The 23,238-nt window shown below is 44.7% G+C and overlaps 1 protein-coding gene across 4 annotated transcripts; it reads left to right on the top strand.

Annotated features, from left to right (window-relative positions):
• The first annotated feature begins 1,832 nt into the window (after nucleotides 1–1,832).
• Nucleotides 1,833–22,515, top strand: OSCP1 (organic solute carrier partner 1). 4 transcript variants are annotated; one of them, XM_063139631.1, is made up of 11 exons: nucleotides 1,833–1,985; nucleotides 7,511–7,540; nucleotides 13,659–13,813; nucleotides 14,579–14,746; nucleotides 15,413–15,493; nucleotides 16,007–16,110; nucleotides 17,073–17,201; nucleotides 17,292–17,361; nucleotides 18,081–18,220; nucleotides 18,542–18,605; nucleotides 19,551–20,154. In XM_063139631.1, exons 1-11 carry the CDS (start codon nucleotides 1,874–1,876, stop codon nucleotides 19,665–19,667), a joined length of 1,170 nt encoding a protein of 389 aa, XP_062995701.1. In that variant the 5' UTR covers nucleotides 1,833–1,873; the 3' UTR covers nucleotides 19,668–20,154. The 4 variants fall into 4 exon arrangements, with proteins under 4 accessions (XP_062995701.1, XP_062995702.1, XP_062995703.1 ...); XM_063139632.1 differs by lacking the exon at nucleotides 7,511–7,540 and having other exon boundaries at nucleotides 1,835–1,985; XM_063139633.1 differs by lacking the exons at nucleotides 7,511–7,540; nucleotides 13,659–13,813; nucleotides 14,579–14,746; ... (5 more) ...; nucleotides 18,542–18,605; nucleotides 19,551–20,154 and adding an exon at nucleotides 21,801–22,515 and having other exon boundaries at nucleotides 1,840–1,985.
• Nucleotides 22,516–23,238: the final 723 nt, after the last annotated feature.

Raw genomic sequence — 23,238 nt, 5'->3', positions numbered from 1 at the left:
GTGGGATAGCTAATACCCTGGAAGACAGAAACAAACTTCAAAGTGATCTTGATAGGCTGGAGTGCTGGGCTGAAAACAACAGAATGAAATTTAATAGGGATAAATGCCAAGTTCTACATTTAGGGAACAGAAACCAAAGGCACAGTTACAAGATGGGGGGACGCTTGGCTCAGCAATACTACAAACGAGAAAGATCTTGGAATTGTTGTAGATCGCAAGCTGAATATGAGCCAACAGTGCGATATGGCTGCAAGAAAGGCAAATGCTATTTTGGGCTGCATTAATAGAAGTATAGCTTCCAAATCACGTGAGGTACTGGTTCCTCTCTATTCGGCCCTGGTTAGGCCTCCAGTTCTGGGCTCCACAATTCAAGAAGGATGCAGACAAGCTGGAGTGTGTTCAGAGGAGGGCAACCAGGATGATCAGGGGTCTGGAAACAAAGCCCTATGAAGAGAGACTGAAAGAACTGGGCATGTTTAGCCTGGAGAAGAGAAGATTGAGGGGAGACATGATAGCAGTCTTCAAATACTTAAAAGGTTGTGACACAGAGGAGGGCCAGGATCTCTTCTCGATCCTCCCAGAATGCAGGACACGGAATAACGGGCTCAAGTTAAAGGAAGCCAGATTCCGGCTGGACATCAGGAAAAACTTCCTGACTGTTAGAGCAGTGCGACGGTGGAATCAGTTACCTAGGGATGTTGTGGGCTCTCCCACACTAGAGGCATTCAAGAGGCAGCTGGACTACCATCTGTCAGGGATGCTTTAGGGTGGATTCCTGCATTGAGCAGGGGGTTGGACTCGATGGCCTTGTAGGCCCCTTCCAACTCTGCTATTCTATGATTCTATAGGATCTGCTCTAAATATACTGTGGGTATAATCTGATGTGTTTAATAACTGTAAGGCAGGTAAATAATGCCAGCTGACACGTGGTATTTGGTAGCTAACAAAATAATAAGTATCGCTGTTTAAAAGCTTTAAATCAAAATATAATACTTTCAGTCCTGCCTGATCTAAACTCTCCACACACCAACCACCTCAATCTCTTCACACCAATCCTAAATCCCTCAAATCCTAACTCTTCTTACTCTACAAATAAACAACTCTCCCTCACCCGCACTGTATTCTGAAGGGGGGGTTGAGCACATGTGCCGTGATAGTGGCCCTTGGTCGTAGGGTGACCATATGAAAAGGAGGACAGGGCTCCTGCATCTTTAACAGTTGCATAGAAAAGGGAATTTCACCAGGTGTCATGGTGAACCATGGAGAACCTGGTGAAATTCCCTCTTCATCACCACAGTTAAAGCTGCAGGAGCTATACTAGAGTGACCAGATTTAAAAGAGGGCAGGGCACCTGCAGCTTTAACTGGTGTGATGAAGAGGAAATTTCACCAGGTTCTCCATATATACAAATGACACCTGCTGAAATTCCCTTTTCAACACACCTGTTAAAGATACAGGAGCCCCGTCCTCCTTTTCAGATGGTCACCCTAAAGGCCCTTGGCGCAAGAGGTGTTCTGTGTCCCAAAGGGGGCGCGGCACCGTCAGCTGAGCCTAACGTGCTCCCTCCCCCTCTTCTCTGCGTGTCTTTCAGGGTCGCCGCGCAAGAACTGAAGGAGGCCGCCTGACGCGCTGCGCATGAGCCAGCAAAATGGCTCTCTGGAAAAGCCGCCCGCCTTGCGTTGGGGGCGGGGGAGGGAGGGGGAGCCCCCGCCTTTGGAAATAAAAAAAGCTTAAGACAGGCAAGCAAGCTGCCTCCTGATTGGCTGTTCCTCCTCACTGTTGTCGTGGCGACGAGGCCGCCGACGCCATCCTCGCCGACGCCGGAGCTTCGCACTCGAGGTCCGCGCTCGGGCGCAGGGTGGCTGCTGCGGCCATGTCGCTGCGGACGCTGCCGCTGCTCGTCCTCAACCTGGGCGGGGAGATGCTCTACATCGTGGACCAGCGGCTGCGCGCGCAAAGCATCCCGGGAGACAAGGCGCGCCAAGGTCAGGGAGGCGCCCCGCCTATACCGCTGCCCTTCCCCTCCCGGCTCTAACGCGCGCCTGGGCCGCCCGCCGGGGAAGCGAGGCGTGTGTCGCCCAGCCAGCCAGCCCGGGACCCCCGATATGGGAAAGAGGGCGGGGGCGCTCGGGGCACAAAGACCCGCGAAAGGGGGAGAGAGACGCGCAGGGCCAGCGAGGCCCCACCGGGGCTCCTTTGGGACGGCGCCGGCGCCGCCTCAGGCCTCCCGGCTCCCTCTGAGGCAGCGCCGGCGCCGTCCTCGCGTGTAGCCTGGTTGGGGCGGGGGATAAGGCTCCCCGGCGTGGCTTGGCATCGGGTGGAAGTGAAGGCCCCAGTAGAGGCCTGCTTCTGGCGGAGATGAAAACGGCTGGAACTGGGCTCTTGGTCTGGAGCAGCCTGCAGCTTTGGGACCCTCCGGGCGGGACCCGAAGGCCGTCATGACAAGCGCCTGCAGGACCACATACACCATCCGCTGCCGCGTTGTACTACAACTCCCGTTGGCCACGCTGGCTGAGCGATGCTGGGGCTTGTAGTCCCAACACATCTGGAGGGCATCAGCCTGTCCTACACAGTGCTGTGGGAATCACCTGAGGCAGAGGAGTTGGAGGGAGATGGACCAGGGTGGCCTGCTTCATTTATTGCATTTCTATACTGCTCCATAGCCAATGAGCCTCGTGTGGCGCAGAGCGGTAAAGCAGCAGTTTCTGCAGCTGAAACTCTCCCCACGGCCTGAGTTCGATCCCAGCGGAAGCTGGTTCTCAGGCAGCCATCCTCCCGAGGTCGGTAAATGAGTACCCAGGTAGCAGGTAGCTGGGGGAAAGGTAATCGCAAACCACCCCGCTATAAGGCCTGCCAAGAAAACATCAGCGAAAGCTGGCGTCCCTCCAAGAGTCATTAATGACTCAGTGCTTGCAGAGAGGTTCCTTTCCTTCCATAGCCAAACCGCTTGGGGGCAGGGGTTTTTTTTCACAAAAATAAAAACCATTAAAATGTATTTATAAAGTATAAAATCATTCATATAAAGATATAAAACAGCCACATATATCTAAAGCAATTTAAAAGCATCAGCCAGAGACTATCCAGGATCCGCTCGAAAGACTCACTATGTCTGAGTGAAGAGGGCAGTTTTAACCTGGCTCTAAAAAGATGTTTGCACCTGACAGGTCTTGTCATGAAGATCATTCCATAAATGGGGACCACTGTAAGAGGCCCTGATCCCTTATACAAAGATTGGGGTACAGGTGTGGGTGCCTAATCTATCCTGGTTATGTATGCACACAGTGACTGCACCTTATGGTATGTTCCCACATTCAAGCTGGGTCCTGAATTGTATTTGCTTTTTGCCATGGGGGATGCAAATTTCTCTGTTTGTTGATTTAAGCATAAGAACATAAGAAGTGCCATAATGGACCAGACCAAGGGTCCATCTAGTCCAGCACTCTGTTCACACAGTGGCCAACCAGCCATCAGCCAGGGATGAACAAGCAGGACCCTCCCACCCATGTTCCCCAGCAACTGGTGCACACAGGCTTACTGCCTCGAAAACTGGAGATAGCACACAACCATCAGGGCTAGTAGGCATTGATAGTCTTCGCCTCCAGGAATTTATCCAACCCCCTTTTAAAGCCATCCCAATTTGTGTCCATCACCACATCTTGTGTTAGTGAGTTCCATAATTTAACTATGCGCTGTGTGAAGAAGTACTTCCCCTTATTTGTCCTGGATCTCCCACCAATCAGATTCATGGGATGACCCCGGGTTCTAGTATTTTGAGAGAGGGAGAAAAATGTCTCCCTATCCACATTCTTCATACCATGCATAATTTTGTACACCTCTATCATGTCTCCCCTTCGCCTCCTTTCCAGGCTAAACAATCCCAGTTGATGTAACCTTCCCTCATAGGGGAGATGCTTCAGCCCCTTAATCATTTCAGTTGCCCTTTTCCCAGCTCTATAATATCCTTTTTTTGTGTGGTGACCAGAACTGTACACAGTATTTGAAGTGTGGTTGACCATAGATTTGTATAATGGCAGTACGATACGGGCAGTTTTATTCTCAATTCCTTTTCTTATAATGCCTAATGTGGAGTTTGCCTTCTTTACAATGACTGAACATTGGGTAGCCATTTTCATCGAACTGTCCACCACAATTCCAAAATCTCTTTCTTGTTTGGTCACCGCCAGCTCAGATCCCATTAGGTTATACTTGAAGTTGGGGGGTTTTGCCCCAGCGTGCATCACCTTACACTTGCTTACATTGAACCGCATCTGCCATTTGGATGCCCACTCTCCCAGCTTGGAGAGATCCCTTTGGCGCTCTTCACAATCCCTTTGTGTTTTAACAACTTTAAATAATTTGGTGTCGGCCAACTTATCCACTTCACTGCTCACTCTGAATTTCAGATCATTTATGAACAAGTTGAAAAGAATTGGTCCCAATACCGATCCCTGTGGGACCCCATTTTTTACTTCCCTGCATTGGGAGAATTGACCATTTATTCCTACTCTCTGTTTTCTGTTCTCTAATCAGTTACTGATCTATAAGAGGATCTCTCCTCTTATTCCATGACTACTAAGTTTGTTCAGGAGTCTTTGGTGGGGAACTTTATCAAAAGCCTTTTGGAAGTCCAAGTAAACAATGCCCACCGGATCACCCTTGTCTACATGTTTGTTGACACTTGCAAAGAATTCTAGTAGATTGGTGAGACAGGACTTGCCTTTGCGGAAGCTGTGTTGATTCTTCTTCAGCAGGACCTGCCCTTCTATATGCTTACTAATTTTGTCTTTAATAATGCTTTGAACCAATTTGCCTGGAACAGATGTCAAGCTAACCGGTCTGTAATTTCCTGGATCGCCCCTGGATCCCTTTTTGAAAATGGTGTTATATTGGCCATCTTCCAGTCCTCTGGTACAGAGGCTGAGCTCAGGGACATGTTGCATATTTTTGTGAGGAGGTCTGCAATTTCATATTTGAATTCTTTGAGAACTCTAGGATGGATACTTTCAATTTGTTGATAAGGTTGAGAACTTCATCTTTTGTCACCACTATTTGCCTCAGTTCCTCAGACTCCGTTCCTGAAAACATCTGTTCAGGCGCAGGCACCTGTCCTGTATCCTCTGCAGTGAACACCGATGCAAAGAATTCATTCAGCTTCTCTGCAATTTCTCTGTCCTCCTTTAGTACCCCCTTAACTCCATTGTCATCCAATGGTCCAACTGCTTCCCTAGCTGGTTTCCTGCTTCTGATATATTTAAAGAATTCTTTAATGTTGGACATGATATTATTAGCGATGTGCTCCTCAAAATGCTTTTTTGCATCTCTTATTGTTTCCTTGCATCACCCTTGTGCCAGCTTGTGGTCCCTTTTATTTTCCTTACTTGGGCAAGACTTCCATGTTTTGAAGGAAGCCCTTTTTTCTACAATAGCTTCTTTGACGCTGCTTGTTAGCCGTGCTGGTGACCTCTTGGACTTGCTGCTACCTTTCCTAACCTGTGGAATACATTTTAGTTGAGCAGATCACCAACCTCTGATCATGTATATCAAAAAGAGCAGATAGGGGTCATTGAAAATGCACACACCCCTTTCCCCTCCCTGAGCAGAGCCTCCGTTGACAAGCAGGCAGGCTGCTGTTCCCAAGCCACTATGTAAGGCAGCTTTCCCCACCTTGGGGCCATCCAGCTCCGTTGACCTACAATTCCCAGCATGCCCCAGCTGTCCAGAGGGCCCCACGTTGAGGAAGGTTGTGTCACAAGGTGGAGCAGTAAGAATGTGATCCTTATAGGAGGAACCTCACATTCAGGTGTCTCAAACATGGGGGCTCTGAGGCCAGACATTTTTTTGGCAGCTAAAGAAATTGCTGCTTACCTACCCATATACTTGAACTTTCTCAGTTCTCAAAGCCAGGAATCAGACCCCACACTCATCTGAATCCCAATCAGACATTTTCCTTTGTAGCTTTATTTTTGAGACCTCTTACTACATGCTTTCTTAGCTGGCTCTTACATGCTTTTGCTTACAAGTAGTTTTCTTACCCTGCACAAAAATAGCTTCTGCTAATCTGATTTTAAGGAACAGAAACTAGCTTTTACTGTACAGTTCTGATGTTTTTCACAGCAGCCTTTTCCTAATAAGATTCACACAGATCCTGACTTCTTGGTTATAAACAGTGACATATGATAGCTTGAACAGCAGACATTATACTAGAATAAAAGGATGCTGTTGAATGTGACACTTGGGTCCTATCTGTCTTTATAAGATGCTGCCACTATATTCAATTCATAGGTTGTGCTGAAGTATATACTTCTAAAATTTCTGTATTGTACAATAGCATAATAGTCTTAGGACCAGAATATTTTCACATTTGTAGTCCATAGAACACTGCAGGGGAGAATATTCTCAGGTGGAGGGAGACCTGAATGCTGGAAATGTTTAGCACTTCATGGAATCATCTCTAAAGTCCTAAGCAGAGGCCCAGAATTCCACCTGCCATGCCCATGATTCTTTTCTCCTCACCTAGGAGCTGCAATTGGGCTGCACTTTGGAGTCAATTGGAGCACTTTGGGAGCACAGCAACTTCAGGAACAATTCCCCCAACTCCAAGGTTGCAAGGAAGGTTTAGAGAATAGCTCCTTTGCTTCTAGAACAAGAGGGTTTGGGGTTTGCTTAGAGGGGGATTGCTCCTGATATATTAGAAATAGACCATGAAAATCAGTGTTGCGGGGGGGGGGGGGGATAAAACAACCCAAGACAGTGCTGACATTCCAGTGCTAACGAATTTCAGTCTCCAGGCATCAGCATCAAATCCTGGGCACTAATTCTACTGAATAAAAAGCTTGTTTTCCATACTGGGCTAGTCACTCTTCTTCATCCTAACAAACCTCTCACTGTTGTTGTGAGGATTAAATGGGTTATTACATGGGCAAGTAAGAATTAAATAATACATGTTCTTGGTGATCCAGTAAGCATGAACCTCATATTTTTCTTGCCCTGAGATGAAGTAAAATGCAATGGATCTGTGCAGATTATATTTCCTCAGAAGGAAAGAAACGCTCTACCACAATAGAAATCAATTCACATGAATCTGAGGATGTCTGAGCTCAGATTTATTTATTTATTTTTGTAATTAATGGTGTGGGGTCTCATTGGTTTGCAGTGAACAGTCAACATCAAAGTTGTGCTGCTATGGAGTTATTGTTTTTTCACACACAAAAATATTAATGGCAAAATGCACTTTTTCCTCCCAGTGTGTGGAGTGTGGTTGCAGAAGTGTCATAGGTCCATTTATATTGCCTGTGGTTTCGCCCCAACCTTCCACATACTGCGTTTTTTAAATGTCCTTTTTATTGCATGAAAATCATAGCACCAGTGCAGCTAGGTATTAAATGCCAATTTGAAAAAAAAGTCCCTTTGTTGGATTCTTTTACACTTATTTACCCTCTTTCAACCTACTTGTTCGTGTGTTGTTCTTATTACTTGACCCGTCATTTTTTCTGTTTTATGCTTCGTGTAGATGAATGGACTGATGTGGACAGGAGACGAGGTACTGTAACATTTTTAGCCCCCTGCATAAGGCCTTTTTGCATTCAAAACTATGCATACACAGTTGAGGGACACTTTCAGAAGATCCCTTCAGACCATCAGCTTTATATTTGTGGAGCTCAGGTGACTGAGAACATTTTATATTCTATTGTGGTATTTATACGAAACCAGGACAGGAAGAACTTCATTGGACCATTGTTGGATGGTCTAGTGAATTTGACAATTAAAATAACTTTACCTTGAGGTTGAGTTGTTGGCCAATTGACAGTTCAAGTATTTTCAGTTAACCAGTCAATTAACCACTTATTTGACTGTGGTCAAATGTTGTCAGATATTCCAAGCAACCAACCGTGTAGATCGTGGCTTAACATTTTAAAAATAATTATGTTGTCTCTTGTTCGGAAGGGTCTGTGTGGGCTGCTTGCTCCCTAATATGTCAGCAGGTACAAACCCAGCAGCAAAGTTTGTCCTACCGATTACCTACTATAAAAGGCATCTCCAACAGCTAATTTGTTTTTGTAATTAGCCATAAGTATAAAAATTTTTGACTATTACCTTCTTGTTATAATGTTAATGTTTTTTTAAAAAAAAAAGTTTGACCATTATATGACAATACTTTATCAGAATTGGGCTGGTTAATTGACCAAATCTTTTTTTGACCATTAAATCCTCTGCCCTAATTTACAATCCGTTTATCTGAACAAATAGGTAACGTTCAGAATTCCAGTATTTGCTGTAGCCGCACAGGAACTGGAACCAAACCACAGATGCTGTAGACTGTCAAAAATGGACCTAAGTATTAAAATGTGCTTTTAAACACATGGGCTGCCTATATGTACCAACGTTGGACTTTTGTAGCAACAGTCCTGAACAATCTTTGACTGACATCATTTTTAGCTGCATGCAATGTATATGCACACACATACATACCCTGTTCCTTGCTGCTTTGTGGCTGTAGCAGTAACAATGGACTGACGTGATTGTTTGACCCAAAGTTACTGCATTTAAAAAGTGGCAGAAATAACTTTCACTTTCTGCTCAAGTACAAAAACACAGCGCAAGTGTCCTTGAAATAAGCTTCTTTGGGAATTCAGTTTGGCTATACCTATACCCAATTGACTGTTGAATGTCTGCAGTAACTAACTTTTTCAAGTACATGTCAGGGCAAACATCCATCGGCATGAGTACTATAAGCATTGTTCATGAGCAAAATGCTGGCAGAAGGTGCGCATGCTATCTCTGTGTTCCCGCTGTTTCAGCTCTCCCCCTCTTCCTACCCTGAAAAATTACTCTGTTTTCTTTACTGATCATTTGTAAGCTGCTCCGGGAGCCTTTTTGGCTGAGGTACGGGATAAAAATACTCTAAATAAAATAAAAAATAAATAAAGTTAGCCACCAGTTCCCTGGCTCTCGTAGGCAGTTGCCTTGTACAATTACTTCAGGGTAGATAAAAATCAATGGTTTTTTTAAAAAAAAATCAAAAAACTTGGATTTTTTAAAAATTTTAAATTGGATTTTTTTTAAATAAAATGCCTTTTGAGGAAAAATCTATCTAAAGATAGTTTTCTATTTAAGATACATTTTAGTCCAAAGGTTATTCATCATGAAATAAGGATTAGTTTTTAATTATGAAGCATGAGGCTGTATATTCATGCAATGTTTAAATGAATTCCATGAATCCGTTCACAATGTCATGCTGTTCCAGAGGTTTCTGTAAAATTATTGAACAATCGTTCTATCTAGAAGATATTACCACAGCTACTTGGTTTTACAGTTCTCAAAACTGAATTTGTGTCTGCAGAGATCACAATCCCATTGTTCCTTTGCAAATCTACGTACACAAAATCAACCCCTTACCTCTTAAGTGCTAAGTTTCAAAAAATTCAATGAATAGAGTGCACTTTGTGGGGGGTGTCACATGATTAAATCGAGTCTGAGTAGTGATTTAAATCATGATTTAAATCAAATTGATTTAAATCATATCCACCCTGCTTCTAATACATCATTTTTCTGAATACAGACCAAAGCTCGCCACTGTTTTGTGTGGCATCACTACGTATGCTGAGATTATAGTTTATTCTTTCTAAAAGCATTTCCTTGCATAATTTTAATAGACTTGGAATAATTTGAGAGGAGGAAACTACAAGGTTTTCTCAAGTAAACTATGCAATCCCAAAATGCTGTGATACCTCTGTTTCTATTGCTTTAAGTTGTGGTAAATAAGGGAAGGCAAGTCTACAATTCTGTGATTTATTCCATGTAGCCCACAACCATTTCCTATGGGTTTCAGGGAGATTTGAGTAGTCAATTTTGCAAAGAGAACTTCTTAACCGCATGTAGCAAATGGCTATCTGCAAGGCTGTGTACAATGACTCTGCCTTTGGTGGTTGCTTAATAAACCCAGAGCTTTGGAGTCAAAATGCAAACCCCAAACAGGATTCTGTTGTGGATAGTGGAACCATTCAATATTTCCCCATGTAGACAAATATTTTTCATGACAACCCAAAGATTAGTATGCATTTGGACTAAAAACCGTGCACGACCCTGAAGGTTGAGAGGGAAACTGACTGGTGAACCAGCTTATTGTATTCTTTTATGTCATCACAATGCAAAACATGAACTCTACCCAATCATCCTTGGCTTTGGTTTCTAACTAGCAAGAAGTTTTCTGCTTGGACTGACAGAGAAGCAGCTAATGTAGGCTGAACATGCCCCCACCCCACCCCAAAAAAACCAAATGGGGACAAAGGAGAGTCTACACTCACTAGTATGTGTTGTTGTTGTTATATTTATATCCCGTCTTTTTCCCAGTACTGGGACTCAAGGTGGCTTTACAAAGTAAAACATACACAGTTAAAACATATAAATAGAAATATACAAAAGTTAAAAATATAATTAAACATACTGCAATATTAAAACATTTAAATTACAAATAACATTTAAAAAAAAAAAACCAGTGCATAAATAACGCATAAGCAGAGGTCCAGGCTATTCCTCAAAGGCCTGGTGGCACAAAAAAAGATTTTGCCTGCTTCCGGAAGCACAGCAAGGAGGGAGCCGGTCTAGCTTCCCTGGAAAGGGAGTTCCAGAGCATTGGAGCAGCTATCGAGAAGGCCGTCTCCTGTGTTCCCACCAGGCTTGCCTGTGATGGTATTGGGACTGAGAGAAGGGCTTCCCCTGAAGTTCTCAAAGCACGGGCAGGCTCATAAGGGAGAACACAGTCTTTCAGATAACCTGAAGCTGAGCTGTATAGGGCTTTATAGGTCATAACCACCATTTTGAATTGTGCCTGGAAACAGGCTGGAAGTCGGTGGAGCTGTTTTAACAGGGGGGTTGTATGGTCCCTGTAACCAGCACCAGTCAGCAATCTGGCTACAGCTCTTTGAACCAGCTGAAGTTTCCAAACACTCTTCAAAGGCAGCCACATGTAGAGTGTGTTACAGTAATCCAAATGGGATGTAACTAAGACGTGTCATCGTGACCAGGTCAGACATTTATAGGAACGGGCGCAGCTGGCGCACTAGCTTTAACTGTGCAAATGCACTCCTGGCCATCGCTGAAACCTGGGCATCCAGGCTCGGCTGAATCCAGGAGTACACCCAAGCTGTGAACCTGTGTCTTCAGGGGTAGTGTAACCCCATCCAGCAGAAGCTGAACTATTCCCTGATCTGCCTTTCGACTGACCAGGAGCACCTCTGACTTGTCTGGATTAAACGTCAATTTGTTTGCCCTCATCCAGTCCATCACTGCCGACAGACACCGGTTTAACACCGAAACAGCTTCCTTGGAATTGGGTGGAAAGGAGAAGTAGAGTTGGGTGTCATCGGTGTACTAGTGGCACTGCATCCCCAAAATTCTGGACAACCTCTCCCAACAGTTTCATGTAAATAGCATGGGGGACAAAATGGAACCCTGAGGGACTCGACAGGCCAACGGCCAAGGAGTGAAACACAAGTCCTCCAGCACCACCTTCTGAGTCTGCCCCTCTAGGAAGGAATGGAGCCACTGTAAAACAGTGCCTCCAAGTCCCATCCCAGCGAGGCAGCCCAGAAGGATACTGTAGTTGATGGTATCAAAAGCCACAGGCTGGTGTTGTTTCCATGAGCAGCAAGCAAGCAGTGCTCTGCCAAGCTTAGGGGCATACCGTAAGAGACTTTACTGAGGCTTTGCAAGGATGGCTTGAAATCAGGTGAAGAGGGAATTGCAACAGTAATGCACATCCCCAGTGTCTCTGCACTTAGAAACATCTGTTGGATTGTAGATTAAATAACTTGTATTACTTAATGCAAGGGCAAATGAAAATGGCAGCTAGACAAGGCTTTTTGACTACATGGAGGACCAGAAGAAAAGTCCACCTTTGCCAAGAACCAGACAAAAAGATTGGCACATTTTAGCTTAGTAGGGTATTGTTACTGCTCACCCAAGTCTGGTTTATATGGTGGCCATGCACCATACAGTGTGTGTGTTCCAGGAAGCTGCATTTAATTTCCATTTAGCTGGGAAAATCCCAGGCACCTAAGAACTGAAGTTGATAAATGTATAATCCTGTGCATAACCATTTCTAAGAGTATTTTTTTTTACAGGGATTGAGTCTCTTCAATGTTCAAGACTTATATAACATAACCAAGCAGCTGCCTGTTTTTGTTCTGTTCTTTAAACTTTATATATAAAATGGTATGAATTTGTCCATATCTATAAAACAGAGATACAACTACTTAAACAAACAACACATAACACATAGTCACATAGATGAACCAGCTGTTAACAGTAGAGATATCTGATATAGTTCCTGGGAAAGTCTTTTGTGACAAATAGTGCTTGCCTACTACTAGGGGTAAAGGGAGTAGCATCTTGTGCCTAAATAGTACTTGCATAATGCCATTGTAAAGATCTCTATCCATGACAGTACCTCTGGATATTGGGCTGGATCCAATTGTTCCCTTGTGTACTCAGCCCCTATCCCTGGCAGCTGTGATGTAGTGCTTCTGGGAGCAAGCACCGAAAAGAGCAGAAACCTGCCCCTTCCAGAAACGATCAGCGCTTTGGATCCAACCCATTATCAGCAGTAGTAATCTTACTACTGTGTACCAAAGAGAGTTCTAATCCCTTGATGTGCTCCTCTGGATGTATGCCCACGTTCAGGGAAGACAATCATCTGTGCCGGTGTATATTGGCTCAATTAACTGCAAAAGGTTAAAACAGCAGGGGACAAGGTAGTGCTATTCTTTTCCTGTCTCAGTTAAATTGCTGTGGATTCAGATGCCTTCATATCATGATTACAAGAATTGATGCAAGTTGCAAATGCAAAAGAAGAAGAATTTGTTTTCAAGACACCAAAAATCTGCTGCCTGAGCGGCTGCCTCACTCTGCCTAATGGTAGGGCTTGCCACTCTAGTATTGAAGTTGTTGGATATCTCTCTTGGAATTTGAAAGCGTTTCACTTTTGATCTGTGGTCATCTTATTGGAGAAGGAAGTATCAATGGCAGAAGGCTCCAAAGCAGTAGTGGCAATGAGAGCAGACTAAAGCATTTCATTTCCAAGTATTTCTGAGGTCGTACACTACTAACAATACTGGTAGAATCACTGGCAAGAAAAGCTGTGTGAGTCTCCTTGAGATGAAGAGATTGGAAGAGAGCAGAGTCCAGGAGACGTTGACCCGGTTCACACATCACAATAAACCAGACTTCTTATCATATATGAGCAGCATCCATGTGCTCACTGCTCCACAGTCCCCACTACCTGATTGGGCTTTCTGCCCATGGTTTGTTTCGCGTATTGTATGAACCTGAAACTGACTTATCCCTCTTTTGACAAACCAAAGAAACAACTCATAGTTTGTAGTTGGGTCATTTCTTTGGTTTGTTGGGGAGTGATTCCTCATTCACATATCACACTAAACAAACCCTGGAGATGATCTACAGTTCATTTAGCTGTTTCTGATCAGGCAGCATATATAAACACACAGCTCATAAATGAGAAGTCAAGAGTTGCAAAGGATATACAAACCCTCCCCTTCTTGGGCCACAGTGCGTTCCAGTGGCCTCTGCAAGTCCTCTAGTCAGCTACAAATGTAGCTTCCAATTCACTCCTGACAGGTCTGATTCTTTTGTCTTTTCAGTTATGAATGACATCATTGGGGGCATATTCAATAAAAAGTTCATGGATGAACTGTTTAAACCCCAGGAACTCTATTCCAGGAAGGCCCTGAGAACAGTGTTTGAGCGGCTGGTTCATGCCTCCATCATGAGACTGAATGCACCCAGTATGGATAAGGTGAGAACAACCCTCTCTGTTTTCCTCCATGACTTAAGGTGAATTCAGATAGCCCTTTTTTTAAAAATCAACAAATGCTATCATCACATAGAACTAGGCAGCAATTCACACAGCTTGGCATGTGGGCTGACCTTGGTACAATTGGAATCCTAATTTTTCATTGCAAATGTTTAGTCTTTGTAGTTATGTGCCTGCCACGCTGAAATATCAAAAGTTGCACGTAGGATGAAAGCATTGCATCATCACATTGCTGTACCATAGTGTCTCACTGCCTGTAATCATTGCTTGTTGCATCCCTTCAGATAACCTAGTTCCATTTGATTGCTCCTACTTCCCAATCTTAGGGGGAAAAGGGGGGCATTTGACCTGCCAGGTTGAGCTATTTTAATAATTTGATCCTTGCTTTTAGGCTGCATTTCCTTGCTGTAGTTGCCTCTGTTTTTATTGTTTGTAAAATTTGCATTGCTATTTTTTAAAAAAATTGCAGTGTAATTTTTAACTGTTGTAAGGTTCATATAAATCCTCTTACGTGAAAAAATGCTCTTCATTGTTTATTTCCTTGGTGTGAATTGTAGAATGTGTTGATTATTTTTTAATCAAGCATTTTTTGACAGACTAAAGATTGCCAGGATCTGGGTGAGCTGCAGGAAAATGTAGCTAAATACACAAGATACACTTCATCCATTGGATGTGGCAGGTGTTTGATAATTACCTAATAAGGCCCAGCCTGTGCCCTGATTTCACTAGATTCCACTTGTTCTGTAGCTTTATGATCTAATGACCATGGCTTTCAAGTACCAAGTTCTACTCTGCTCTCGGCCCAAAGACCTTCTGCTCATCACTTTCAACCACCTGGATGCCATTAAGGATTTCATCTTTGAATCACCCAAAACTCTGACCCAAGTCGATGTAACTTTTCGGAGGCTTATTGATGTAAGAGCATATCAACCCCTTACATTCTATTCAAATGTATGTATATTTGTGTATGACTGTGTGCAACTACAGGAAAAGTATGTAAGGTGCAAACCATTGCATTGTTCTGTTGTAGGGTGCAGTCCCCCTTCCGATTACCATAGTGTAAGCTTACAAAAGGGTTGTAGTTTTGTCTATGTAACTTTCTAAGATGGAAAGTGCTGCACATGGAGTAGAAGGTAAATGGCGAAAGAAGGTAAATCTGGAGATATAACCATTGAAAACTAAGGCAGAAATAGAACAGCAAAATGAAATATAATGACGCCAAATCAAATATAATGCAGAGGGTTGTACTAGATGAACCTTGTGGTTACTTCCAACTCAACAATACTGTGATTCTATGATTCTACATAAGTGTTATGGTACTGATATTCTAAAACTTTCTGATAGTTGTTGGGACTTGGGACACCTGGCTTAACATCTGAGGAGCAATGAAAGAGCCACAGGGTAACTTTGGGGAAAGTTGCTCATTTGCATTGCCTGTCATCAAAATGGAAATAGGAGTCTTCTACTGGTAGTTGTGAGGATATATGCAGCACTTTGCTTGTGTAAATATGAACAACCGTAAAGCTGAGGCAAGAACTTCTTACGACTAGTCAGCTCTCATGTTCTGATTCTCTTTTCCAGACTTACGGCTCTCTCTCCGCTGGCGAACTTCAGCTCATCCGGCAAACTTTGCTCATCTTCTTCCAGGACATACACATCAGGGTGGGTGACTTTTACACATTAGTCTGGGAGCTTGTGATAGTAGAACAGTGAGTCCAGGGTGACAGTGCAGGGTGTAATGAGACAATTTAGAGATGTCAGGCACAAATTCCACCTTCTGAAGACCACCCCCACAGAGACTCCTCATCCCTCAATTCTTACCCCAAGTAGCTATTCCAGCAGGCTGCAATGATAGATATGAGAGCGGGAAGTAGAGCCGTTGCACTAACCCAGCTGTCTCCACCAGCAGCCATTCCAGGAGGCTGTGGATAGAGAGAGGGGATGCAGGGCCATTCCACCATCCCTGCTGCCAGAGTCGTTTTTTTCTGTCTCCCCTCCCCATTCCTTTTTCCTTGTGTGCTGTGTCTTTTTACGTGGTATGCCTGCAGGCAGGGGCTGCCTTGTTTTACAGATTATTTGTAAGCAGCTCCAGGAGCTTTTTTTGGCTGAGAAGTAATCAATGTTTTCTAAGTGGAACTACTTTACTGATGAAGCTTTGTGGTTGTTCCTCCACAGGTTTCCATTCTCTTAAAAGACAAAGTACAGAATTCCAATGGCCATTTTGTACTCCCAACCTCAGGTCCAGTTCCTTGGGGAACCGAGGTTCCAGGGCTCATCAGGTGAATCTTAGACCCTGCTTTTTCTTTGTAGCCAGTGGATACATCAGGTGCAACTAGCTGACGGTCTGTCCCAACCTGAAGAAGCCCTAGAGCCGTGTTTGCATGAGTCATCTGAGGAAAATTGCTCTGGTGAATAAAGGAAAGGTTGCGTGTATGAGCTGGCCTGGGCCAGCAAACTCCCCTCTATGAACTCCTTTAACAATATTTTTGGATTCTGTGTTGTTACCCGCCTCGTTCCGGAGGGAGAAGCGGGTAATAAATAAATTATTATTATTATTATTATTATTATTATTATTATTGTTATTGTTATTATTATTATTATCATCTGCAGTTCTCCTGTGAAAAGGATAACTTATGATTGGTTTCCAATTCACTTCAGAATCCAATATAAACTTCTCCTGTTGACCTACAAAGCTTTTCACTGTCTAGCTCCTTCCTATCTCTCCTCTCTCATCTCACACTATTCCCCCGCTCGTGCTCTTTGCTCCTCTGATGCCATGTTTCTCGCCTGCCCAAGGGTCTCTACTTCCCTTGCTCGGCTTCGTCCATTTTCTTCTGCTGCCCCTTATGCCTGGAACGCTCTTCCAGAACATTTGAGAACTACAAGTTCAACCGCAGCTTTTAAAGCTCAGCTAAAAACTTTTCTTTTTCCTAAAGCTTTTAAAACTTGATTTTGTTCTGACTTTATACTGTTAGTTTTACCCTACCCAGTGCCTGTTTACCCTACCCTGTGCCTGTTTGCTTTCTCTTCCCCTCCTTATTGTTTTATCATGGTTTTATTAGAATGTAAGCCTATGCGGCAGGGTCTTGCTATTTACTGTTTTACTCTGTACAGCACCATGTACACTGATGGTGCTATATAAATAAATAAATAATAATAATAATGATTCTTCTTGTACACAAGAGGACCACACTAATTTAACTCAACAGTAAATTTGTATTTCCATTTTGTGATTTTATAGACTTTTCAATAGTAAAGGGGATGAAATTCGAAGGACTGAGTTCACCAGTGGTGGAAATTATGTACTTCCATATCGGGAAGGCTCATTTGACCTTCACGGAGACAGAGTCATTAAACTGGGAACAAACATGTAAGTCATAGTGTGCAAAGTCACATTTCAGTTGGGAGGTTTTAGCAACCTTTCTTTGTGTCTACTGTAACCGTTGTCAATTGCCTCTAGATACAGCATCAGCCGACCTGTAGAAACAGACATCTCGGGAGCCGCCAAAAATTTGGCTTCTCGTGTAAAGGTAAGTACCTTTTTCCTACCCATTTGAGCACTGCTGTGTGGAGAACCACCTTACTGCTCGCTCCGTTTCAGGATCAGCATCTGGAATCCTTTTAGTACTGTGAGCAGCCCTTTCCTCTGGATGCTATTTTATTCAGACAGAGCCTCCTTCAGAACGTACTTCTCTCTTTAACTTAGATTTTATTTATCCAGTGTTCCATTGTGATTAGGCAGTATCGATTGCAGAATGTAACTTCCATATGCCTGTGCACATCTTTGCTTATGTCTTTAAGGGTTTTGAGGGCTGTTCAGTAATCAGGACTGTAGGAGAGAATGACAGTTATTTTGACCCAGGTTTGCAGAGAAACATCTCCTTTCTCCGGTGATCTCCAAATGGGAAAATGTGGGCGCCTCAATGAAAAGAGGCTGCCTTGTGGAATGACATAATTATAAATTATAAAGAGGTAATTATACCTCTCAGAAAGCTGCATGCTCCTTTCAGTATTTCTTAGAGAAGCAGCTAATAAACTCTGGGAAAATGAATTGGGCTTATAGATGTTTCAGCTGCTCAAATTATCCTGGAAGTTATTGTATGTTCGTCATGTCCTGACTCCATTGCAGAGTTCTTTTCATGTCAGAGACCTGGCAGATCCTTTTGTTGTAGCCTGAGAGGTAGGAACTCGTAGAACCCTTACCCTTACTTCCCTATCTACCTAACAGACCCATCGTTGTTTCATTCAGGAGAACACCACTCCCAACCCGCTAGCTAAAGAAGAGCTGAACTTGTTGGCCAGGCTGATGGGCGGCCTCGAGATCAAGAAGCCTCTTGGCAATGAAGCTGGCTTCCGGCTGAACCTCTTCACCACGGATGAAGAGGAAGAGTACGATCCAATTTATTTGGTTTTTGATGAAGTGGTTGAGAGGTAGATCCATCTTTGGATGACAGGCAGAGTCTGAGACCGTTCTGTGGCCGCCCCACCCCCACAAGTGCTTCCCTTGTCTATTACAAGGATCAAGAATTGCAAAGGAGGCTTACCAGATAGAGCAAGATCAAGTAATCATGGGTTGGTAAACTAATATTAGTTAATAAATGTAAACAAAGGGAGGTGTGTCAAAAGCTGCCAAGAGGTGAGTTTTTGCAGCTTACCAAACACTATGCTTTGAATGGCATTCAGTGGTAACCTTTTATTCTCTCTCCTAAGACATGCCGCACTGACCCGCCCACAGGAGTTATCGTATCAAGTTATCAACATACAGGCAGACCAGGTATGCAGTCGTTGCTCTCTGGCATTTCATTAGAGGATAGACTAAATACTTTACTACCTAAATGAAAGATGCATTGGTACAAACATTTGTTGCCTTGTTAATTCCTGCAAATAACACTTTATAGGTAGTGCAGTATTTTTTAAAAAATTGGACCAAGTTCACTAGCTGGAGTTTTTGAGTTTTACGGCGCTCTGGATCATGTTACTGAATCTCTGTTCCATCAAATAACCTTGCATAAAGGTTGAAAAGAAGCTGTGTCTCACACGGATTGCACTCTCACACGAGTAAAACCCCACCACTATAACCTAAAAAGAATTTTGCTGGCTCAAAAAAGGGTCAGTTTACTTCAGCTGGCTGTTTCCAACAGTGCCCATCCAGGAAGGACATGAGAACGAAAGCCCTCTTTTACTGGCTGTACCTGCCACTCGGAAGTTCATTCTGCCTGAATGAACACAGGCAGCCCATCATGACTGATAGCCATTGATAAACCTCTCTCTCTCTCTCTTCATGAATTGTTCTAATCTCCCTTTAAGACAATCTCAGCCACTGGCCATTACCAGATCTTATAGTCCGGAATTCTATAAGTTAATTGTGTATTGTGTAACTGGAACTTAGTATTTGAGACCCAAGAGTGCTTTCTACTATCCTCAAACTGGCAAAGCTCCTGCTGATTTTGGGGGAGGATTTTGGTGTGGTGTCCAGTCTTTAAAAATCATACTCAGGTCTGGAAGGGAAACATTTTTAAGAAACACCTGCAAAACTAAGATTTTTGCAGGTTTTTTGTAATTACTTAGGTAACTGAGGTTATTTTGATGGTTTCTGGAAAGAAAATTTCATAAATGCAAAAGGCATTTTTATATTACATTGGGGTAATATTGAATTGTCAAATTTTAGATTTTTGTTCTTCCACAAATAGCTTCTTGTAATAATGACTCTTTTACCTAGGACCAACAACGGAATGAGGAACTGGATCGTATCATGGGAGAGTTTGAGGTGCCAGAGCAGCCTACACAGGCAATCAGTAAGGGGGCTGACTTATTGGCAATGATGGATGAGCTGTGACTTACGGCTGCAGACACTTGGGGCAAAGGAATGGTCAATCCCTGCCATTTTGCTATGGAAAGTACCTAGCTGTCAGCCTCCTGTAGAAGAGTGGTTACAAAGGCATCCATTTCTGTTGGGCCACGAAGGCTGATTGGTGCTTAGAACTATTTGATTAACCCTTTCTCTGGCTTTGGGGAAATGTTCCAGGGCTGCAAATAGCAAGTTATTCTTATGCTATTAATAGCCTAGGTTGTGCCTCATGGGGTTAGAAGTTGGAACAGCTGTAAAGAAAATGGACATAAAAGTCTTGCCTTGGAGCTGTTGAGTGTAAAAAAAATCTCCTAGATACGCTTCCTACTTAAGACGTACAAAATGTGCTGTATTGTTTGTGCATGTCTCAGCAAGAGCAGAAAGAGGAATCCCTTCGTTGGTTGTGGGATCCAAGTTTGTAATGATGTTGCAATCACATTCTTTTTATCTGCCGCAATAAAGACGTTTGTTCTAAGTAAGGCCTCTCAGAATTCACTTTGGAGATATTCTTCTTGAGACACTGGCAGTGGGAAATTTATCTCCGACATCACATCTGCAAAATGCCATCCAGGCACTTCACATGAACCTGTCTGGATATACATCCTGCCTGCTTGCTCCACACACACACACGTGTGCATGCATGCATGTGTACATATGGGGATACTTCTGTACTCATCACGCCTAAAGACTGTTCGAGTCCTCGCTTCCCCCAGATTTATTTATTTTATTTATATACCGCCCCATAGCCAAAGCTCTCTGGGAGGTCTACAAAAGTACAAATATAAATGTTTGCCCCCTTCTCTTTGCCAAATACGAGTGTTGCTGCTTGGAGACCATTTAATCTGAAATATAGTTCTCCCCCTCCTATTTCACTTTTACTCATCTTCAACTACAAAATGACTTTTGCCTCTCTTCAAAGTCACAAGTGACTCAGAGAAATTGGGATCTGAAAGTTGCCTCCCACCGTCATCCAAAAGCACGTGCCTTCTACTCTCCAACCCAAAAAGCTGACTTGATAAGAGCTGCAAGGACACCAGGTATGATTCTGAGTTTGATCCCAGGGCTGCAGGCACGAGGTAACTCCCACAACCCCCACCAGTGTGCAGAAAACGCCAAGACGGGATTACTGTCGCTGAGGGTGGGCGCACTCGTTCCTTCTGTTCCACCATCTTCCCTATGAAAAAGGCTTTGCAAAATTTTGTAGGGCTTCAAAAAGGGCCCTTCAAAGTCTCTTCATTGAGTAGGGAAGAGGAGGAACTAGACTCGCAACCAGAAGTCCGCGCCGTGCACGTAGCTGGGGACGACGACGAGCCCTACCCGCTTCCGCAGAGCAAAACTGGCGGAAGCTGCGCATCCCCAAGGCTCGTGGCGACGTCAGTTTCAGGGCGGAATGTAAGCCGGAAGGGCACGAACCGCGTGCGCGAAAGGAGCCAATCGGAAGCCAGCTTTCGCGAATGCCTTTCGAGGGGGGGGCTTCGCCGCGCATGCGCCCCGCTGCCTTACTACTACGGCGGGAGATGCGACCCAGGTAGGCGAAGAGGGGGACGGGAACTTCCTGGCTCGCCTTCCCCGCGCGGGGGCCGCTAGACGGGGAGGACTACGACTCCCATCATCCCCTAGCTGTGATGGAGCTGCAGTCCTACCCATGCGGAAGGCCCGCGCTGGGAAGGCTGGCCTAGACCGGGCCTCTGTGGAAGCCCCCGGCCCTCCCCCGGCCCTTTGCCCCAGCGCCGCGCGAGTCCTGGGCGCTGGTGCAGCCCTGCCTCCTCCTCCTCCGGGCAGGGCCCCCTCTTCTTCCCGCGCCTCCGCCGTCCGTGGGAGCCCTGCTCACCCAGGGTGCCTTCGAGCATCTGTTTCACCGCGGAACTTGCGAGCTCATCCCCCCAGCAACAAAGGAAGCTGAGGGGTGCTGAGAAGGCGGACTGCGGCGCCCCCGGCCAGGCTCCATGCTTGCTCCCCCCCCTTTCCCTTTAAGCACCGGACCCGGTAGGCATAGGAGTTGCATGCAAGCAAAGAGCGCCGTGAACAGACGCGCAGCCGCCGCCAAGCTCTAGCGGACTAGTAACTTGTTTCCCGGGCGCCGCTTTGGCTGAGCTTTCCCTCTTGCTGTTTCTGTCCCAGGCACCAGGGGGCGCCACGCCATGGAGATCAGCCACTCGGTCAAGGAGCGCACCATCTCCGAGAACAGCCTGGTGATCCTGCTGCAGGGCCTCCACGGCCGTGTCACCACAGTGGAGCTGCGGGACGAGAGCACGGCCATGGGCCGCATCACAAACGTGGACGCCTTCATGAACATCCGCCTGACCGAGGCAACCTTCACGGACCGGCGCGGCCGCTCTTCCTGGCTGGCTGACCTCTTTGTGACCGGAAGGAATGTTCGATACGTCCACATCCCTGATGACGTGGACATCAGGGCCACAATCGAGAAGCAACTACAGCTCATCCACAGAGTTCGCACTTTTGGTGGCCGAGACAAGGGCAGGAAGGAGTTCCTTAGACAGAGGGACAAATGACCGTGCAAATGGCCCGCAACTGCGGTGTGCCCTGACCTGTCTGATGATTCTTGTCCTCCAGCAGTGGAACACCCTCTCTTGCCTTAGGATTCTAAGCTGGCCTTTAGGCAACCTTCCGTATTCCTTCTAGAAGCCTTGGCTGGCTGCACTTCCTTAATTCAAAGGTTCAAGCTTTCTGTAGAAAGAGGAAGCAGGGTCCCTTTGCAAGAACGTATGAGAATATAAATCCCCTTGGCTACAAATAGGCCTCCTAATTCAAAGAATACTCCCCCCCACCCCCCATCACTTTTGGTATCCCAAATAAATTCTTACATTAACATCTACTTTCCCTTTTGCAAGCAGTTTCTCACCAGCCTGACCAGAAGCTGTGTGTGCTGATTATCTCTCTTTAACCGATTCTTGCAGGCTGAGTTGCAAGAAAATTGTCCTTGCATCGAATGGGAGATTAAATTGGAAATGAGACAATTTACTGTCTTTGTGCAGAGCTTAACTCTAGAACTTAATATGAATGTTTGGAGCTGACTTTTACCAAGTCAAAGAAGTGGTCTGTTAGTTCAGTCTTGACTGTGCTCCAGGACCTCAGGCAAAAAGAGAGCTTTCCTAGTTCTGCTACTTTCTTCAGTGGGAGAGCCAAGCATGCTGCTGTACATCTGTTGCAGAGGTGTTTGTGTGGATCATTTGTGTGTTCCCTTTTGAAATGAAGGAAGGAGCACCTGCAATGTGTGGTGGAGTGTACTAACTTCCCACAACAGTTACTCAGTAATACATGTAGCATTACTTGGCACCTGTAGCCCACTTTGGGGTAGGCCTTCCAGTTGACCAAAGAGGCAGACTGCGGAATACCATATGGAAGTTCTGTCATGAGAAGAATAGTTTGCACCACAGATACCTGGCTTTGAACCCATCCTCAAGTAGAGATGGGATTGTAGCTAAATAATTGTGCGAGTCCTGTTGTAGCTAAAACAACGAAGACTTGTGGCACATTAAAGAGTAATACATCTATTGTGGCACATGCTTTTGCAGTCAAGAGCCGTTTTCACTAGATG

This window comes from Elgaria multicarinata, chromosome 13 (assembly GCF_023053635.1).
Source record: "Elgaria multicarinata webbii isolate HBS135686 ecotype San Diego chromosome 13, rElgMul1.1.pri, whole genome shotgun sequence".
NCBI lineage: Eukaryota > Metazoa > Chordata > Lepidosauria > Squamata > Anguidae > Elgaria > Elgaria multicarinata.
Note: the sequence above shows the minus strand (reverse complement) of the source record. Positions and strands in the feature narration are given on the sequence as shown.